General features: G+C 45.8%; 1 protein-coding gene across 5 annotated transcripts in view; it reads left to right on the plus strand.

Annotated features, from left to right (window-relative positions):
* The window catches only part of PHF12 (PHD finger protein 12), a 145,117-nt gene that overhangs the window by 70,798 nt on the left and 54,724 nt on the right, over positions 1–19,595 (plus strand). For all 5 annotated transcript variants that reach the window (XM_056559058.1, XM_056559059.1, XM_056559056.1 and 2 more), the window contains one exon: positions 2,773–2,954. Coding sequence is in view for 3 of the 5 variants with exons in the window: in XM_056559056.1 (XP_056415031.1) it covers positions 2,773–2,954 (182 nt within the window). In the remaining 2 variants the exon portion in view is untranslated. The remainder of the gene's footprint in view (positions 1–2,772; positions 2,955–19,595) is intronic.

A 19,595-nucleotide genomic window follows, 5' to 3' on the forward strand; every position in this document is an offset into this window, starting at 1 on the left:
TATATTAGGCAATGAATCCACTAAACAAGTGGCCTTCAAACTGCAGCCCTCCAGATGTTGCAAAACTAAAATTCTCAGCACTTCCTGGGCATGCTGGAAGTTGTAGTTTTGTAATATTCGGAGACCACTGCACTTAACTGTTCACCTCCCTGTTGGCTTTTATATTGGCTCTCGAATCTGTAGTTTGGGGGTTGCACACCTCTCCTTGCCCCATGTATTTCTTGTTCTTAGTGACTTTTGTAGGGCGAGTTGAAGCCCCTACCCACAATAACCAATCAGATGGCTGCTTTCATCCTCCATGGGATCTTTGGAACTTGATAGCTGGAATCGTATTGGTTGCACTTGGTTTCATACATCCCTAGGAAGTACAGCTATAGGCCCTGTCTAAGGTTGGGTTCACCAATAGGGGAAGATTTATCAAAACTTATGCAGAGGAAAATTTAACCAGTTGCCCGTAGCAACCAATCAAACCACTACTTTAATTTTTAATAGGCCTCTGAAAGATAAGTGATCTGGTTGCTATAGGCAACTGGTCAACGTTTCCTTTGCACAGGTTTTGATAAATCTCCCCCATAGTATTTTGATCACTATTTTTCACCAAAACCAGATGTGGAACCAACGCAGAGAACTGCTTAAATTTAAATGTTTGCACTTTTTTTTTCTGTGTTTTGGATAAAAATACTGACCGAATTATATGTGGACTGAGCCTAAAGCTGGTCATTCATATTACACATGTCAGCTGAACCTGCAGATTTCAGTGGGACTGGACAACATTTTGATGTAGACGTCACTCCGACAGGTGAGGGAGATAAGGATCAGGCAGCATGAAGCAATCCTTTTGTTCTTTGAGAGATAAGCTGCTAACAGAGGAGTCTGGCAGTAGCCAACCCCAAACCTCCCCCCTCTTTCCATTCAGGACACACAAATGCTTGGCAAAGTCGATCGTTGATGTAGAAAATTTTAATGGGACGTCCAATGCTGCCTGAATAACAAGTCAGTGGAGCAGTCCCTAGTGGCTTCTAACTGCCCCTATGGCCTTGATAGATCGCTCTTACCCTATATCCAAATGGAGAGATCAGTGACAGCGGGGCAGGTAGAAGCTGTTGGTGAATGCCCCGGTGATCATCCATACAGCATGAAAGTAATGGCAGGTTCCCTTTCTAAAAGGTTTGTGTGAGCTTAGGCCTGAAAGTCTAAAACTCTTTTCTATGAGTTGTGGCTGTTCAAGTGAGACTGAGTTGTATAACTGCACACAGACAGGGGTGGCACCGTTTTCTTACTTAACCCAGGGTAACTAATGGAATCTGCATATTAAAGGGTTGTTCTCTACTAGGACATTTGCCATATCCACAGGATTTTCCATAAATGCCTTAATCAAAAGGGGCCCACTGCTGGAATCGATACTCATGTGGAGCCCTCCCTCCCAATGGCATAGGTATGGAGGCTTTCTCACCATCCATGGTTCCTAGAACTAGGACCTGCACCTGTCAATGCCATGGTGGCCTTTGTTGGGAATAAGCCTTTATCACACAAACATGTGATTTTTCTGTAATAATGAGGTAGGGCTGAGCGGTATGGCCAAATATGTGTATCGCGGTATTTTTGTTACTTATGGCGATTCCACGATATGGAACGGTATTCCTCCACCCCAAAATAATTATTAGCCCAGCGCTGCGCTGTCCCCATCGGGCTACTACTCACGTCACCCGCAAGCCCTGCCCTCCTCTTCCTCCTGTTTGTCGCGGCCGCCGGCGCTGACACTCTCTAAACTGTGCGGCATCCCTATGCTGTATCCCTATGCCCGGGCTGCAAAAGGTAAACATAATAAAACTAACGCATGTTCCGACGTCGGCCTTACGCTGGGGATGTGAACGTCGGAGAGCCGCCAGCCTATCACCGGCCGCAGAGAAGTTCCGCCTCGGCCGGTGATAGGCTGAGCCCACTGTCATGTAAGAAGCCGGCTTCATACACAACAGTGGGCTCAGCCTATCACCGGCTGAGGCGGAACTTTGTTGCGGCCGGTGATAGGCTGACGGCACTCCGACGTTCCGTTCCCTGGGAAGCTGGTCTGGACCGAAGGGGAAGCTGAGTTAAAGTTTTTGTTTTACCTTTTGCAGCTCGGGCATAGGGATACAGTATAGAGCAGTGGATTGTAATCTGCGGACCTCCAGATGTTGTGAAACTACAACTCCCAGCATGCCCGGACAGCCAACGGCTGTCCGGGCATGCTGGGAGTTGTAGTTTTGCAACATCTGGAGGTTGAAGACCACTGGTATAGTGTGTCAGCGTTGGCAGCCACAACAAACAGGAGGGCAGCACTTGCGGGTGACATATGTGAGTAGTAGCACTGGGATGATAATTAATTTGGGGGGGAGGGGGGGCAGAACAGCGCTCACGGGTCACATACGATTAGTGCTGCGGCTGATAATTCATTCCCGAATCGGAGGGGCCAAATTGCTATTGCTGTATGGGTTAAAATTCATATCGTGCGGCGCACAAATTTTGGTATTCGGTATGAACCGGTATACCGCCCAGCCCTATAATGAGGAATAATCAAATAATAAACACTGTTGTGAACAGAGGCGTAGACTGTCATGATGATGCTAAAGACTTTGGACCTGATCAGCTCATGAATATTAGTTGCTCACATGTCCTCAGATGGCTACATAATGTTACAGCTAATGTGCTTATTGATAGATCTTACCTGATAGTATTGGTAGAGATGTATAATCTGTCATTAATGCTTTGCATATCTTCCTGTGCCCACACCAGCAAATCCAAGCTCTCTTGGCACCACCCAAGAGTGAAGAAGGCGAGAAGAAAAGCAGGAGGCCAGAAAAAGAGCCCAGGAGAAGTGGAAGGGCCACCAACCATGACAGCTGTGATAGTTGTAAGGAAGGAGGGGACCTCTTGTGTTGTGACCACTGTCCTGCTGCTTTCCACCTACAGTGCTGGTAAGAGACTGAGTCTACACCCTACGTTTGTTACTTCATCTATGGAGAGCGTTCCTGACCCTGTCTCCTTGCTCCTGTTTTCTAATGACAGACCTTACCGATTGGGGTATTTTATTGCTGCTATTGTAATGTTTACTGTCTGAGGTAGATGAGTATTGTGATATACTGTATTTTCTGTTGTGTGCCTTTTCTTTGCTCTTGTATTTTTATACTGTCTGCTTCTATACTAATTTGGAGTATTTTGCTACCAGCCACCCATAGGTGGCACTGTTGTCGTTCTTCCATCAAGAACAAAACCAGTTGTGTTCGTTCTCCATTAGTGAGGTTTGGCCATTTCAGTGAATTGCTGACTAGAGCTGTGGCAGGACATCAGGGCATGGGGTTCCTTGTGGCAGTGCTGTGCACTCATTCTGTTTTTGCTTCTTTATCTCTCAAGCCTTTCTAGTAGAAGTGCGTTTCCCAGGCCAGAGTTTTGAGTGTTATTAGATGGCGACACACCACGGTTCTGGTCACCCGGGGAGAAAATATAATTAGGCCTGTGTAAATCTCCTGGTAAAGTCGGGTAGGGCTGGGAAGGGTGCCAGCTTTGTTGTTCAAGGACAACCTCTATTGTATATGGATGGTCACTCGTACATGGAGGGAATGTGATCACGACTCTTGTCTTGCTGGGTTGGAGTGAATGCGGTCTTCTCTAGCTTTAATACATGCTTTGTATGAGTAAGGCGGCCTCGTCAGAGTGGTGACAGACAGGAAGGAACTTGTACATGTTTGCATGACATGGGTCTTGTCGAAAACAGTATTTGCAGGGTGCCATATGGGAAGCTGCTTTGTTTTATCTTCCTGTGCTGTCGATGGATGAATACAGGGTTGTGTAATTGTGAGTTCCCTCAAAACACACAGAATACTGCTTACATGGTGACCGTTGTGCAAGGAAATGTTCTGCTGCTTGATAAGGCTCTACTCGCACCAGCTTTATGGCCTACCTTACAAGGATACATATTCTTTGACCTACCTATATCTATCGATTTGGTTTATTGCTGTATAAGCATGGATTCACAGGCAGACACGTAGAGAACGTACAGACTAGGGGGAAATTGACCAAAACCTGGGCAGAGTAAAACTTACCCAGTTACCCATAGCAACCAATCAGGTCGCTTCTTTCATTTTTAGGAAGGCCTGTGAAAAATGTAACAAGCGATCTGATTGGTTGCTATGGGCAACTGGACAACTTACCCTCTGCACAGGTTTTGATGAATCTCCCTCTCTGTACTGATGATCTCTTTGTGGGATTCAAAGCTACAATGCTGTAAAGCAATAGTGCTATCCTTTGTGCCACTGTTCTGTCCATAGCTTTTTATGCTAAAGGAGTATCTTATGACACTATCTGGATATCATTCCTCTGTGTTGTAAATATATTGGCCCTCATTTACTTAGAAAATCGGGTTGTAAGTCTATGTTGCTTTCTTACCCGACTGCTTTTTTCCCCTGGTATTTATTATTATGTCGCATCCTGTTTGTCGCACGTGGGTTTTGTTGGTTTTGGTTTCCAACTCCTCTGAGCTGTCGGGAAAAAAATCCACAACAATTCAACAAATTCGGGTTGGAAACCTTTATAAATACGTGGGAAAGCTCAGAAATGTCGGGTTACGCCCCTTTTTCGGGTTTGGGAGAATCCACATCGGGTCCGTCGGGAAAAAATGTCGCAGACTGGTGCACGGTGTCTGCGACATGGCGCAGACAAAGATGCGACAAAAAAACCCGACAAAAGAAGTCTGGTTTAGAATAGTAAATGAGGGCCACTGTGTTCACATGGCAATAGGTCGGGGATAGTAATGTGTTTTATTTTTTTTTCTTTGTTTTCTAAACAGAATTCTAAAAAAACAAATTGTATATGTTGTTGGGACAGGGCGGTATGACCAAATTATGTGTATCACGGTATTTTTTTTTTAACTTACCGCGCGCGGTGTTCGGCTCCCCCCCCCCCCCCCCCCCCAAATCATGTGACCCGCCAGCACTGTTCTGCTCCCCCCAATTAATGATCAGCCCAGCGGGGTACTACTCACATGTCACCTTCAAGCACTGCCCTCCTCCTCTTTGTTGTTGATGGAACTCACTGTACGCCAGTGGTCTCCAAACTGCGGACATCCAGCTTTTGCAAAACTACAACTCCCAGCATGCCCGGACAGCCAATGGCTGTCCAGGCATGCTGGGAGTTGTAGTTTTGCAACAGCTGGAGGTCCGCAGGTTTGAGACCACTCCTGTACGCTGTATACCTATGCCCTGGCTGCAAAAATACAGAAAATAAACTTTAACTTACCTACGTCGGCCACACGCTGTTTTCCTTGGTACTGGAACGTCGGACAGCCGTTAGCCTATCACCGGCCTCAGCGATGTCCCGGGACACCGCTCCGGCCGGTGATAGGCTGACGGCTGTCTGACGTTCCCGTCCCCAGCGTGTGGGCGACGTAGGTGAGTTACAGTTTATTTTCTTTATCTTTTGCAGCCCGGGCACAGGGATACAGCGTACAGCAGTGGTCTCAAACCTGCGGACCTCCAGCTGTTGCAAAACAACAACTCCCAGCATGCCCGGACAGCCAACGGCTGTCCGGGCATGCTGGGAGTTGTAGTTTTACAACATCTGGAGGTCTGCAGGTTGGAGACCACTGGCGTACAGTATAGAGTTCCAGCGCCCGGCGGCCCCCAACAAAGAGGAGGTGGGCAGTGCTTGACATATGTGAGTAGCACCCCGCTGGGCTGATCATTAATTGGGAGGGGGCAGAACAGTGCTGGCGGGTAACATAGGATTAGTTCCCCGATGTGGGGAGAGCGCTGCGCTGGGCTGATAACACATTCCCGAGGGGGAGGGGCCAAACCGGTATTGCGGTATGGGGGAAAATTCATATCGTGCAGCCCAAAATATTCGGTATGAACCGGTATACCGCCCAGCCCTAATATGTTGTATGAAAAGACCCTAAATTCAGTATTCAGTTCAACCATGTTATCGCAGTCTATTGTAAGTGAATAGGAACAATCTTGTTTACTTCCTGCTCCTGGATCTAAACAAGGGGACAGAAATGATTGTAGGGAATGGAATGATCTTTAGCGAATGCAGTTAGTGTGTTCGGTTTCTAGTTGTAACCCACAACGTGCCCTATATGCCTTAATGTAACATAGCAATTTGATTTACTGCTTACCCCAGTGTTTCCTAAACAGCGTACCTCCAGCTGTTACAAAACTACAACTCCCAGATACCCGGACAGACAAAGGCTGTCCGTCCATGCTGGAAGTTGTAGTTTTGCTATAGCTGGACACACCCTGGATGGGAAACACTGCTCTCTACACTTATACACATCTCACATTATTCCCACTCTGTAAACTTCATGCTTAAAAAGTCATTGGCTGTCTGCTTGCTGGGAGTTGTAGTTTTGCAACACCTGGAGGCACCCCGGTTGGGAAACACTGCTTTAGGGTATATTCACACGGCAGAATTTCCGAATGTGACATTCTGCATTGTTTCTGCATCAAATTAATCCCAATAGACTTTAACCCCTTCAGGATGCAGCCCTTTTTCATCTTAAGGACTGAGCTCTTTTTCGCAATTCTGACCACCGTCGCTTTACGAATTAATAACTCGAAAACACTTTTTTACCAAATATTCTGATTCTGAGAGAGATTTTTCGTGACATAGTCTACTTTATTTTTGTGGTAAATTTTCGGTGTTGCTTGCATCCTTTTTTTGGTGAAAAATCCCAAAACTTCATGAAAATTTTGCATTTTTTTCTAACTTTGAAGCTCTCTACTTGTAAGGAAAATGGATATTCCCAATAAATAACATTTTTCTTCACAAATCAAATATGTCCACATTATGTTGGCATCATAAAATTGACATATTTTTGTTTTTTTAAAAAATTAGAGGGCTTCAAAGTAGAGCAGCAATTTTCAAAAATTTCAAGAAAATTGCAAACTCTGAAGGGACAGATGTTACAGAACTACAACTCCCAGCATGCCTGGGCAGTCTAGATATGCTGAGAGTTGTAGTTTTGCAACATCTGGAGGGCTACCGTTTGGGCACCACTGTACCAGTGGTCTCAAAACGGTGACCCTCCAGATGTTGCAAAACTACATCTCCCAGCATGCCCAGATAACCTTTGGCTGTCTGGGCATGCTGGGAGTTGCAGTTTGGCCTTCTTAGTGGTTGCCACAGTAAAGATCACTTTACTTTCAACTTTCATTCCCCCCCCCCCCCCCAAACGGGGTTTCCCTACCTGAGCCAGGATCCAGCAGTCTCCAGCGACGATTGGGGGTCCCCAGGCATCTTCTCCTCCAGGTATCGGCCTCCATCTTCTCCCCACGTTCCCCTAGACATCCAGGGGTGGACAGAATGGGGGGTTGCCATGGCAACCCACTGTCCTGCCCTGCCATTGGTCAGAATCAGTTCTGACCAATGGAAGGGGATAGGAGGAGATCGCAGCACTGCGACCTCGCTCCTATCCCTCAGGATGATCAGGGCTGTCACTGACAGCTCCGATCATCCCTATTTTCCGGGTGATCGGGTCACCAGAGACCCGATAAGCCCGGAATCTCAGAAAACTGCATGCCTGAATTGACATGCGATTTTCTGCGATCGCCGACATGGGCGGGGTCTCAGGACGTGCCGGGATACCTGCTGAATGATTTCAGCAGGCATTCCGGTCCCCAACCGGCTAGCGGCAGGCACCGGGATTCCCATGGGCGTATGCATACGCCCCACGTCCTTAAGGACTCGGGATGCATGGTGTATGCATACGTCCGGCGTCCTTAACCCCTTAAGGACGCAGGAAGTAAATGTACGTCCTGGTGAGGTGGTACTTAACGCACCAGGACGTACATTTACGTCCTGTGCATAACCGCGGGCATCGGAGCGATACCCGTGTCATGCGCGGCTGATCCCGGCTGCTGATCGCAGCCAGGGACCCGCCGGCAATGGCCGACGCCCGCGATCTTCCGGGCGTCCGCAATTAACCCCTCAGGTGCCGGGATCAATACAGATCCCGGCATCTGCAGCAGTGCGCGATTCAAATGAACGATTGGATCGCCCGCAGCGCTGCTGCGGGGATCCGATCATTCAGAACGCCGGACGGAGGTCCCCTCTCCTTCCTCCGTGCGGCTCCCGGCGTCTCCTGCTCTGGTCTGTGATCGAGCAGACCAGAGCAGAAGATGACCGATAATACTGATCTGTTCTATGTCCTGTACATAGAACAGATCAGTATTAGCAATCATGGTATTGCTATGAATAGTCCCCTATGGGGACTATTCAAGTGTAAAAAAAAAAAAATGTAAAAGTAAAAAAAAAAGTGAAAAATCCCCTCCCCCAATAAAAAAGTAAAACGTCCGTTTTTTCCTATTTTACCCCCAAAAAGCGTAAAAAAAATTTTTTATAGACATATTTGGTATCGCCGCGTGCGTAAATGTCCGAACTATTAAAATAAAATGTTAATGATCCCATACGGTGAACGGCGTGAACGGAAAAAAAAGTCCAAAATTCCTACTTTTTTAATACATTTTATTATAAAAAATGTATTAAAAGTTTTTTATATGCAAATGTGGTATCAAAAAAAAGTACAGATCATGGCGCAAAAAATGAGCCCCCATACCGCTGCTTATACGGAAAAATAAAAAAGTTAGAGGTCATCAAAATAAAGGGATTATAAACGTACTAATTTGGTTAAAAAGTTTGTGATTTTTTTTAAGCGCAACAATAATATAAAAGTATATAATAATGGGTATCATTTTAATCGTATTGACCCTCAGAATAAAGAACACACGTCATTTTTACCATAAATTGTACGTCGTGGAAACGAAACCTTCCAAAATTAGCAAAATTGAGTTTTTTGTTTTAATTTCCCCACAAAAATAGTGTTTTTTGGTTGCGACATACATTTTGATATGAGTGATGTCATTACAAAGGACAACTGGTCGCGCAAAAAACAAGCCCTCATACTAGTCTGTGGATGAAAATATAAAAGAGTTATGATTTTTAGAAGGCGAGGAGGAAAAAATGAAAACGTAAAAATTCAATTGTCTGAGTCCTTAAGGCCAAATTGGGCTGAGTCCTTAAGGGGTTAAAAGGTTAATGGGGTTCTGCACTCCTATTCACACTTCAGAATTTCAGCATGTGGGTTCCGCACAGAATCCGCACCGCTTCCACATGAAATCTGCACAGGCCAGAAACCACCTAAATGAATGCGGATGTTAAATTGGTGCGGATGTGCGGAAATTCTGCTGTGTGAATAGACCCTTAGTCAAAGCTGCTTAGCTGAGTGTATTGCCTAGAATTCGGAGCTCAGAGCAGGACAAGGTCTGTACAGGTTTCCAGTCTGAGTGTAAACAAGGATGTTTCATTGACTTAATGCAAACTAATCTCAACAATGCTGAGAAATGGGAACACCCAGAAAGTTGCAGAACTTAACCTTCTAAAGTGATCACAGCGGATGTGTCAGAATTCTTCTACAGGCTATTCCTGACTGGTCAGATCCCCACACAATGCATTACAAGAATATTGCACTGTTCACCTAAAAATAAACCTTTGCAAACAGAACATGCCATATTTGTATTTGACTGCAGTATAAAGAAAATGATTGCAGTTGTTATATAGAATGTACAGAGGTATCCAGGCCTTACAACCAGGAGGGCTTGGACAGTGCATATCATTTGGTGTATTCCTTACTAAGGGTTATTGGACAGATAAAGCATTTCACAGTTTTGCTACTGTCTCGGCACGGTCTGGCTTCAGTGACCTGGAAAGCTACTGATTTTGCCAGGAAAGTCCTCGACAAGCAAGACGTTTCCTGTGCATGTGTTCTTTGTTCCCTAGGTGCCAGGTAAATTGTGTGCCCCATAAATGTCACTCAGCACTTGGCAATATAACTTGTGAACATAAACTTGCTCTTTCTGAGTGTTGCTGTGTAAGAGGGGGCGTGAAAGAGGAGTTTCAAAAACTGTGATTATCTGTTGTGCGGAGTGAATCTGTGGAGTGGGTGCGACTGCCTATAGCCCACATTCTTATTTTGGGTAAGTTTTTCTCTTTTGCACATAGTGGGATAACTGTTAGAGTTTAAACACCCTTTTTCATTTTTTTTTTTTTTTTTTTTCTCTGTTCCACCTCTAGGGGGAGGAGGAGTAGATTGGGCACAGGTGTATAAATCTTAGCTTGGGACTCTTATTGAGAGCTTACTCTTTCTGAGTGTTGCTGTGTAAGAGGGGGCGTGAAAGAGGAGTTTCAAAAACTGGAGTTTGAAAGCAGGAGGTTGAGATCGCTGTGAGTTTTAATTTTTGAACCCACAAGGTCTACAAAAAATTTTAAGTGTCATTTTGACTGTCTGTTTTTTCCTATACATTTGTGAAATCCCCATAATTAGATGGCCTCCATGTTGGAAAATGCAGTCCAATGTACATCCTGTTCAATGTATGCAATCCTTGAACAACAGTTTGAGGGTGCATATTGTTGTGCGAGATGTGTGCTAGTTGTCCGTTTGGAAGCCCAGATCCTGCATCTAGAGGGGCGACTGGCAACAATGAGAAGCATTAACAACATGGAGAGGAGTCTCCTGCTGCTCACTGAGCAGGCACTCTCGGGAATAGAGGTGGGGGAGGACAGTGGGACGGAGTTGCAGGACAGTCAGGCAGTTAGCTGGGTTACAGTTAGAAAGAGGGGTAGGGGAAAAAGTGTCAGGGAGGCTAGTCCTGAACTGGCACACCCCAACAAGTTTGCCCGCTTGGCAGATGAGGGGGATGCCATTACAGAGCTAGCAGAACTGCAGCAGGATACCGCCTCTGACCGCCAGGGGGGTGTCTGCTCCAGTAAGGAGGGAGGGAGGAGTACAGGGCAGGCCAGACAGGTACTAGTGGTGGGGGACTCAATTATTAGGGGGACAGACAGGGCAATCTGTCACAAAGACCGGGATCGCCGAACAGTGTGCTGTCTGCCTGGCGCACGAGTTCGGCACATCGCGGATCGGGTTGACAGGTTGTTGGGCGGGGCTGGAGAGGACCCAGCAGTCATGGTACATATTGGCACCAATGACAAAGTAAGAGGTAGGTGGAGTGTCCTTAAAAATGATTTCAGGGACTTAGGCCGCAAGCTTAAGGCAAGGACCTCCAAGGTAGTCTTTTCTGAAATACTACCAGTACCACGAGCCGCACCAGAGAGGCAGCGGGAGATCAGGGAGGTAAACAAGTGGCTCAGAAGCTGGTGTAGGAAGGAAGGGTTTGGGTTCATAGAGAACTGGGCTGACTTCGCTGTCGGTTACCGGCTCTACCGTAGGGACGGGCTGCACCTCAATGGGGAGGGTGCAGCTTTGCTTGGGGAGAAGATGGCTAGAAGGGTGGAGGAGTGTTTAAACTAGGGACTTGGGGGGAGGGAACCTACAGCAAAGAGGGGGAAGATAGTGTAGATAGAGAGGTGGGAATTATAAATGTACCTGGGGGTGGAGCGGAGGGAGGGGTTAGAATAGTTAATAGGAATAGGCTTCATAGGAAAATAAAACTTACACCCTTGAATCCCATTAACCCCAATAACATAAAGGATGGAAATGTAAAGTGTATGTTCACAAATGCCAGAAGCCTAGCAAATAAAATGGGGGAGCTTGAGGCCTTGATACTGGAGGAACATATTGATATAGTTGGGGTCACTGAGACATGGCTGGACTCCTCGCATGACTGGGCTGTCAATCTGCAGGGGTTTACATTGTTTCGCAAGGATAGAATGAACAGAAAAGGTGGTGGAGTCTGTCTGTATGTAAGAAGGGGTATGAAAGTCAGTGTGAACGATGCCATAGTGTGTGATGATTCTGAGGATGTGGAATCATTGTGGGTAGAATTACAAAAGGAGGGAAATACTGAAAAAATAATATTTGGGGTAATCTACAGACCCCCTAATATCACTGAAGAGATAGAAGTTCGGCTTCATAAACAAATAGAGAGGGCCGCCCGGGCAGGTACAGTGGTAATAATGGGAGATTTTAACTATCCAGATATAGATTGGGGTCCGGGGTTGGCTAAAACTACAAAGGGGCGACAATTCCTAAATTTATTGCAGGATAATTTTATGCGCCAGTTTGTGGAGGACCCAACAAGAAGTGATGCCTTGTTGGATCTGATCATTTCCAACAACGCAGAGCTGGTTGGTAATGTAACTGTGCGGGAAAACCTTGGTAATAGCGACCACAATATAGTTACTTTTGACTTAAAATGTAGAAAACAAAGACAGGCGGGGAAGGCAAAAACATATAACTTTAAAAAGGCAAATTTCCCTGGGCTGAGAGCTGCACTACAGGACATAGACTGGGGGGAGGTGTTCTCAAATACTGATACAGAAGGTAAATGGGACATCTTTAAATCAACTCTAAATAACTATACAGCTAAATATATACCAAAGGGGAACAAATATAAACGATTGAAACTAAATCCTACATGGCTGACACATGATGTTAAAAGAGCAATAAACAGCAAAAAAATAGCTTTCAAAAAATACAAATCTGATGGGTCAGCGATAACATTTAAACAGTACAAGGAGCTTAATAAAATCTGTAAAAATGTAATAAAAACAGCAAAAATTCAAAATGAGAGACAGGTGGCCAAAGAAAGCAAAACTAATCCTAAATATTTTTTTAGATATATAAATGCAAAAAAACCAAGGACAGAGCATGTAGGACCCCTTAATAATGATAATGGGGAGGTTGTCACGGGCGATCAAGAGAAGGCGGAGCTACTGAATGGGTTCTTTAGTTCTGTATATACTATGGAAGAAGGAGCTGACATTGGACAGGTCAGTGCTGGTAACACATCATGTAATGTACTGAACTGGCTTAATGTAGAGATGGTACAAGGTAAGTTAAGTGATATAAATGTAAGCAAATCCCCAGGACCGGATGGACTACACCCAAGAGTTCTTAGAGAGGTAAGTTCAGTAATATCTGTACCCCTGTTCATGATATTTAGAGATTCTCTGGTGTCTGGTATTGTGCCAAGGGACTGGCGCAAGGCGAATGTGGTGCCAATCTTCAAAAAGGGCTCTAGGTCTTCCCCAGGAAACTATAGATCGGTAAGTTTAACGTGCATTGTGGGTAAATTGTTTGAAGGACTTATAAGGGATTACATACAGGAATACATAGGGGATAATTGTATTATAAGTGATAGCCAGCATGGGTTTACTAAGGATAGAAGTTGTCAAACCAATCTAATTTGCTTTTATGAAGAGGTGAGTAGAAGCCTTGACAGAGGAATGGCTGTGGATATAGTGTTTCTGGATTTTGCTAAAGCATTTGATACTGTCCCTCATAGACGTCTGACAGGTAAGTTAAGGTCTTTGGGTTTGGAAATTTTAGTTTGTAACTGGATTGAACACTGGCTCATGGATCGTACCCAGAGAGTGGTGGTCAATGATTCGTACTCTGATTGGTCCCCGGTTATTAGTGGTGTACCCCAAGGTTCAGTACTGGGACCGCTGTTGTTTAATTTATTTATCAATGATATAGAGGATGGTATTAACAGCTCTGTTTCTATCTTTGCAGATGACACCAAGCTTTGTAGCACGGTACAGTCTATAGAGGATGTGCATAAGTTACAAGATGACTTGGATAGACTAAGTGTCTGGGCATCCACTTGGCAAATGAGGTTCAATGTGGATAAATGTAAAGTTATGCATCTGGGTACTAATAACCTGCATGCATCGTATGTCTTAGGGGGGATTAAACTGTCAGAGTCACTGGTAGAGAAGGATCTGGGTGTACTTGTAGATCACAGACTACAGAATAGCATGCAATGTCAGGCTGCTGCTTCCAAAGCCGGCAGGATATTGTCATGTATCAAAAGAGGCATGGACTCAAGGGACAGGGACATAATACTCCCCCTTTATAAAGCATTGGTACGGCCTTACCTGGAATATGCTGTTCAGTTTTGGTCACCTGTCCATAAAAGGGACACTGCGGAGTTGGAAAGGGTGCAGAGACGCGCGACTAAACTAATATGGGGCATGGAACATCTTAGCTATGAGGAGCGATTAAAGGAGTTACAATTGTTTAGTCTTGAGAGGAGACGTTTAAGGGGGGATATGATAAACGTATATAAGTATATTAATGGCCCATACAAAAAATATGGAGAAAAACTGTTCCAGGTTAAACCCCCCCAAAGGACGAGGGGGCACTCCCTCCGTCTGGAGAAAAAAAAGTTTAGTCTCAAGGGGCGACACGCCTTCTTTACCGTGAGGACTGTGAATTTATGGAACGGTCTACCTCAGGAACTGGTCACAGCAGGAACAATTAACAGCTTTAAAACAGGATTAGATACATTCCTGGAACAAAATAAGATTAATGCTTATGAAGAAATATTAAATCTCATCCCTTCCCCAATATCGCGCCACACCCCTACCCCTTAATTCCCTGGTTGAACTTGATGGACATATGTCTTTTTTCGACCGTACTAACTATGTAAACATGAACTGCCGTGTGCTATTAGATTGTGGCTTGATCACTTTGTTGCTGACATTCAAGCTTAAAGGGGCACTCCATTCCTAGACATCTTAGGCCCTATCCAAAGGATAGAGGACAAGATGTCTGATCGTGGGGATCCCGCCGCTGGGGACCTCTGCAATATAGCATGCGGCACCCACCTGTTTCTTGTCTGGAAGCGCTGGAGGGTCTAGGTCCCGACCACGTAAACGGAAGTTTGTGACGTCACGAATCCGCCCCCGTGTGACGTCACGCCCAGTCCCCTCAATGCAAGTCTATGGGAGGGGGCGTGACGGCTATATATTGACGGATATATATTGCAGGGGTCCCCAGCGGCGGGACCCCCGCAATCAGACATCTTATCCCCTATCCTTTGGATAGGGGATAAGATGTCTAGGGGTGGATTACCCCTTTAACTTGGGGTAGATCCCCATCCAGTGGATTAATCCCTTATGGGACTGAAGAAGCATGTCTGTGCACGCGCAACAGCTGTTACCCACTGATGATCTGACTTATAGCGTCCCTTCTACATCCATATGTATTAACCTCAGACCATTTTCACCTTAAGAACCCGGGCATTTTTTTTGCAATTCTGACCACTGTCACTTTAAGCATTAATAACTCTGTGATACTTTTTACCTTTTCATTCTGATTCCGAGATAACCCTTTAGGTGTTTCACAGGAATAGCAGCAAAGTGAAGGAGAAAATTCAAAATATTCATTTGTTTACACTCGCATGTTCTTGTACAGTTCTTGTTCAGTTTTTGAAATTTTACAAGGGGTAAAAGGAGAAAAAGCCCCCCCCCCCCCAAAAAAAAAAAAATATTTTTTTTAACCCAATTTCTCTTGAGTAAGGAAATAACTCATGTGTATGTAAAGTTTTCGGCAGGCGCAGTAGAGGGCTCAGAAGGGAAGGTGAGTCAATGGTATTTTGGAGAGTGAGTTTTTCTGAAATGGTTTTTGGGGGGAATGTCACATTTAGGAAGCCCCTATGGTGCCAGAATAGCAAACAAAACCATACTATTTTGGAAACTACACCCCCTCAAGGAACATAACAAGGGGTCCAGTGAGCCTCCACACCCCGCTGGTGTTTGAGTCTTTGTTTAGGGATCAACCGATTATCGGTTTGGCCGATATTCACGATTTTGGACATTATCGGTATTGGCAATCCTACTACACTACACCCCTCAAAGAATTTTAATAAGGGGTGCAGTGAGCATTTACACCCCACTGGCGTTTGACAGATGTTTGGAACAGAGGGCTGTGCAAATGAAAAATACATTTTTTCATTTTCACGGACCACTGTTCCAAAAATCTGTCAGACGCCTGTGGGGTGTAAATGCTCACTGCACCCTTTATTAAATTCTGTGAGGGGTGTAGTTTCCAAAATGGGGTCACATGTGGGGGGGGGGGTCCACAGTTCTGGCACTATGGGGGCTTTGTAAACACACATGGCCCTCCTTCTCTTCTGAGCATTGTAGTTCCCCTGCAGAGCACTTTACATCCACATATGGGGTATGTTCTTACTCAGAAGAAATGGGGCTACAAATTTTGGAGGGCTTTTTTCCTATTCTCCCTTGTGAAAATGAAAAATGTAGGGTAACACAATCATTTTAGTGAGAATTTTTTTATTTTTCATTTTAACATCCAAAATTCGCCAAACCAGGGGTGTTAAGGCTCCCTGTACCCTTTGTTACATTCCATGATGTGCCGTTTCCAAAATGGGGTCACATGTGGATATTTGTTTCGCGTTTCTCAGAACGGCTGTAAAATCAGCCACCCCTGTGAAAATCACTAATTTAGACCTCAAATGTACATGGTGCGCTCTCACTCCTGAGCCCAGTTGTGCGCCCGCAAATCATTTTATACCCACATGTTGGGTATATCTGTACATACTGGTGTAGATCCCGAATTTACCTTTTTCATAAGGGGTAAAAGGAGGAAAAAGCCCCCAAAATTTGTAACACTATTTTTTTTCTCCCGCGTACGGAAATACCCCATATGTAGCACTAACTAAACTGTTGCCTTGAAATACGACAGGGCTCCGAAGTGATAGCGCCATGCGCATTTGAGGCCTATTTTGGGGATTTGCATCCACCACCGAAATACCCTAAAGCAGTGTTTCCCAAACAGGGTGCCTCCAGCTGTTGCAAAACTCCCAGCATGCCTTGACAGTCAGTGGCTGTCTGGCAATACTGGAAGTTGTTGTTATTCAACAGCTGGAGGCTCCGTTTTGGAAACGGTGCCGTACAAGACTTAAAAAAAATAATAATTTATTAGGGGGGGGGAAGAGACCGTGTAAGGGTATATGTAGTGTTTCTACTTTTAATTTTGTGTAGTTTAGTGTTTTTAGGGTACATTCACACGGGCGGGGGTTTACAGTGAGTTTCTCGCTGGGAGTTTGAGCTGCGACAGGAAATTTGCCGCATCTCAAACTTGCTGTACAAAAGTAGCAGTAAACCCCCCTATGTACCCTGTACATTCACATAAGTGGGGGGGGGGCACACCTCCAGCTGTTGCGAAACTACAACTCCCAGCATGCACTGACATAGCATACATGCTGGGAGTTGTAGTTATGCAACAGCTGAAGGCACACTGGTTGCGAAACACTAAGTTAGGGCACAAACTCTGTTTCACAACCAATGTGTCTCCAGCTGTTGCAAAACTGCAACACTCAGCATGCATTGACAGTCCAAGGGCATACTGAGAGTTGTGGTTTTGCAACACCTGGAGGCCCACTGCTGCAACTCCCAGCATGCCCTTTGGTAGTCTGTGCATGCTGGGAGTTATAGTTATGCAACAGCTGGAGGCACACATTTTCATAGAATAAAAATGTGCCTCCAGCTGTTGCATAACTACAACCCCAAGCATGCACAGACTACCAAAGGGCATGCTAGGAGTTGTAATTTGAACTCCAGCTGTTGCAAAACTACAACTCCCAGCATGTCCTTTGTCTGTGGATGCTGAGAGCTGTTGCTAAGCAACAGCAGGAGGTGAACAGGCCTCACCTCCTGCTGTATCCTGCCGCCGCTGCTTCTGAGGGGACCCAGCCGGACCAGGGAGAGGTAGGAGACCCCCGCCGGCCAGATCACCTAGCAGGGCAGTGAGTGGTCGGTCGTTCCAACCGATAAATCACATGATTGTGAGGTGGCACCCGTGCCACCTCACTCCTGCTGGGTAAGAGTGAATGGGGCTGTATCGGACCGCCTCATTCACCCTTTTTTATTGATTTATTAATTTTTTTGCCTGGTCACCAGAGACCCGGAATCGCTGCAAATCACCGGTCTGAATTGATCCCCAACATATGGGGGGGGGGGGGGTCTCAGGAACAGTTTATTTATAAAAAAAAAACAAAAAAAAACTTGTGTGACCTTTGTATGTCTAGACCAGTGGTGTCCAAACTGCGGCCCTCCTGATGTTGCAAAACTACAACTTCCAGCATGTTGGCTGTGTCGGGCAGACGGGCAGGCAGGGAGTTGTAGTGTTGCAACATCTGGAGGGCCGCAGTTTGGACACCACTGGTCTAGACCTTCTGGGGTTAGGCTGTGAGTAAATTCACAAGGTGCAATACATTGTAGTTTTATGCTTTTGCAATGAACTGTCATTTGGCTGCACTGTGTGACTATACCCTTACCAGCTACTACGGGTTTATGTGACATGTGAGAAGCTCTAGTCATGGTAACTAAATAGTTTACTAGTTAAGAACCCTGTGTGGCATGTGTCCTTGATAACCTCTAAGCCTTACATGATGTTCTACACCCAGAAGTTTGAAGAGTACCTGCCATCAATTAAACTGTCCCTAACCACCCCCATCCCCACTCTCTCCCTGACACTCACTGACTGCCTTACCTGTATTTTTTTCTTCCTAAAACCCAATATAAATACCTTTTTTCTGTTCACATGTTCTGCTCAGGCTCCTGCCTTGAGGGAGGAAGGGGGCGCAACGTCATCTGAGGCTTGCCAGGGCTAGCTTCCGCCCTTCTTCCTGTATCCTATACAGCCATCCTGCTGTAGTCAGCTCTGATGGCCGGGCAGAGCTAATGTGAGGGTCGGGGACACCAGGCAGGGGGGCAGTGGTTATGTCTGTGTTCAGAGAGCCCCGCTCTCTTCCTCCTGCATGATTGACAGGCAGGGAGTGAGAGATGAGCAGAGCCATGCTCTTATCCCGCCCCACATGCAGTTCCTGAAATCGGACCAGTGCCAGTCCAGCACTGGTCCAGAGGCTATGCAGTGCCTGCAGAACATCATACAAGAGAGACCCCTAGTGGCCACTTTTTAAACAGGTAAAAACTGCTGGAAATAACAAGGCATTATTATTCATAAGGAAGACAATATAAAAAGTTTTACTTGATGACATGCACTCTTTAACCCCTTTAGGACACAGGGCGTACAGGTAAATTTAAACCGGCGATCTGCGGCGATTCCGGGTCATACGGGTCTCCGGTCACCTGGAAAATAAGCCACTCCCAATCCCACTGAAGGGATAGGAGCGAGGTGGCAGGGGTGCCACCCCTGCTATTGGTCGGTCAGAAGCGACAGACCAATAGCAGATCAGGGGGAGGGGGGTTAAAGTTCGGTTCCTCCCGTTCTCTCCACCCACGGTAGTCCGGGCTGAGCTGGGGAACTGTGCTTGGACCGGTGCCGGAGGTCACTTACGGCAGCGGCTCGCAGCAATCCTCTCCCTGGTGTGTTGATCCTGCTGTTTCCGGAAGCCAGTGAGTTGTTGCCTTGCAACATCTGGAGGGCTACAGTTTGGAGACCACTATACAATGGTCTCCCAACCGTAGCCCTCCAGATGTTACAAAACTACGACTCCCAGCATGCCCAGACAGCTGTTTGCTGTTTGGGCATGTTGGTATTTGTAGTTTTGCAATATTTGGAGGGCTACCGTTTGGAGATCACTGTGCAGTGGTCTCTAAACCGTGGCCCTCAAAACTTAGCAAAACTACAACTCCCAGCATGCACGAACAGCAAATGGCTGTCTCGGCATGCTGGGAGTTGTATTTGCAAGCCTCCAGCTGTTGCATAACTACCACTCCCAGCATGCCCTTTCACGATCAGTACATGTTGGTAGTTGTATTTTTGCAACAACTGTAGGAACACTGGTTGGAAAATCCTGAGTTAGGTAACAGAACTTAACTGAAGGTTTTCCAAC

The sequence above is a fragment of the Hyla sarda genome, chromosome 2 (assembly GCF_029499605.1).
Source record: "Hyla sarda isolate aHylSar1 chromosome 2, aHylSar1.hap1, whole genome shotgun sequence".
NCBI classification, from domain to species: Eukaryota; Metazoa; Chordata; class Amphibia; order Anura; family Hylidae; genus Hyla; species Hyla sarda.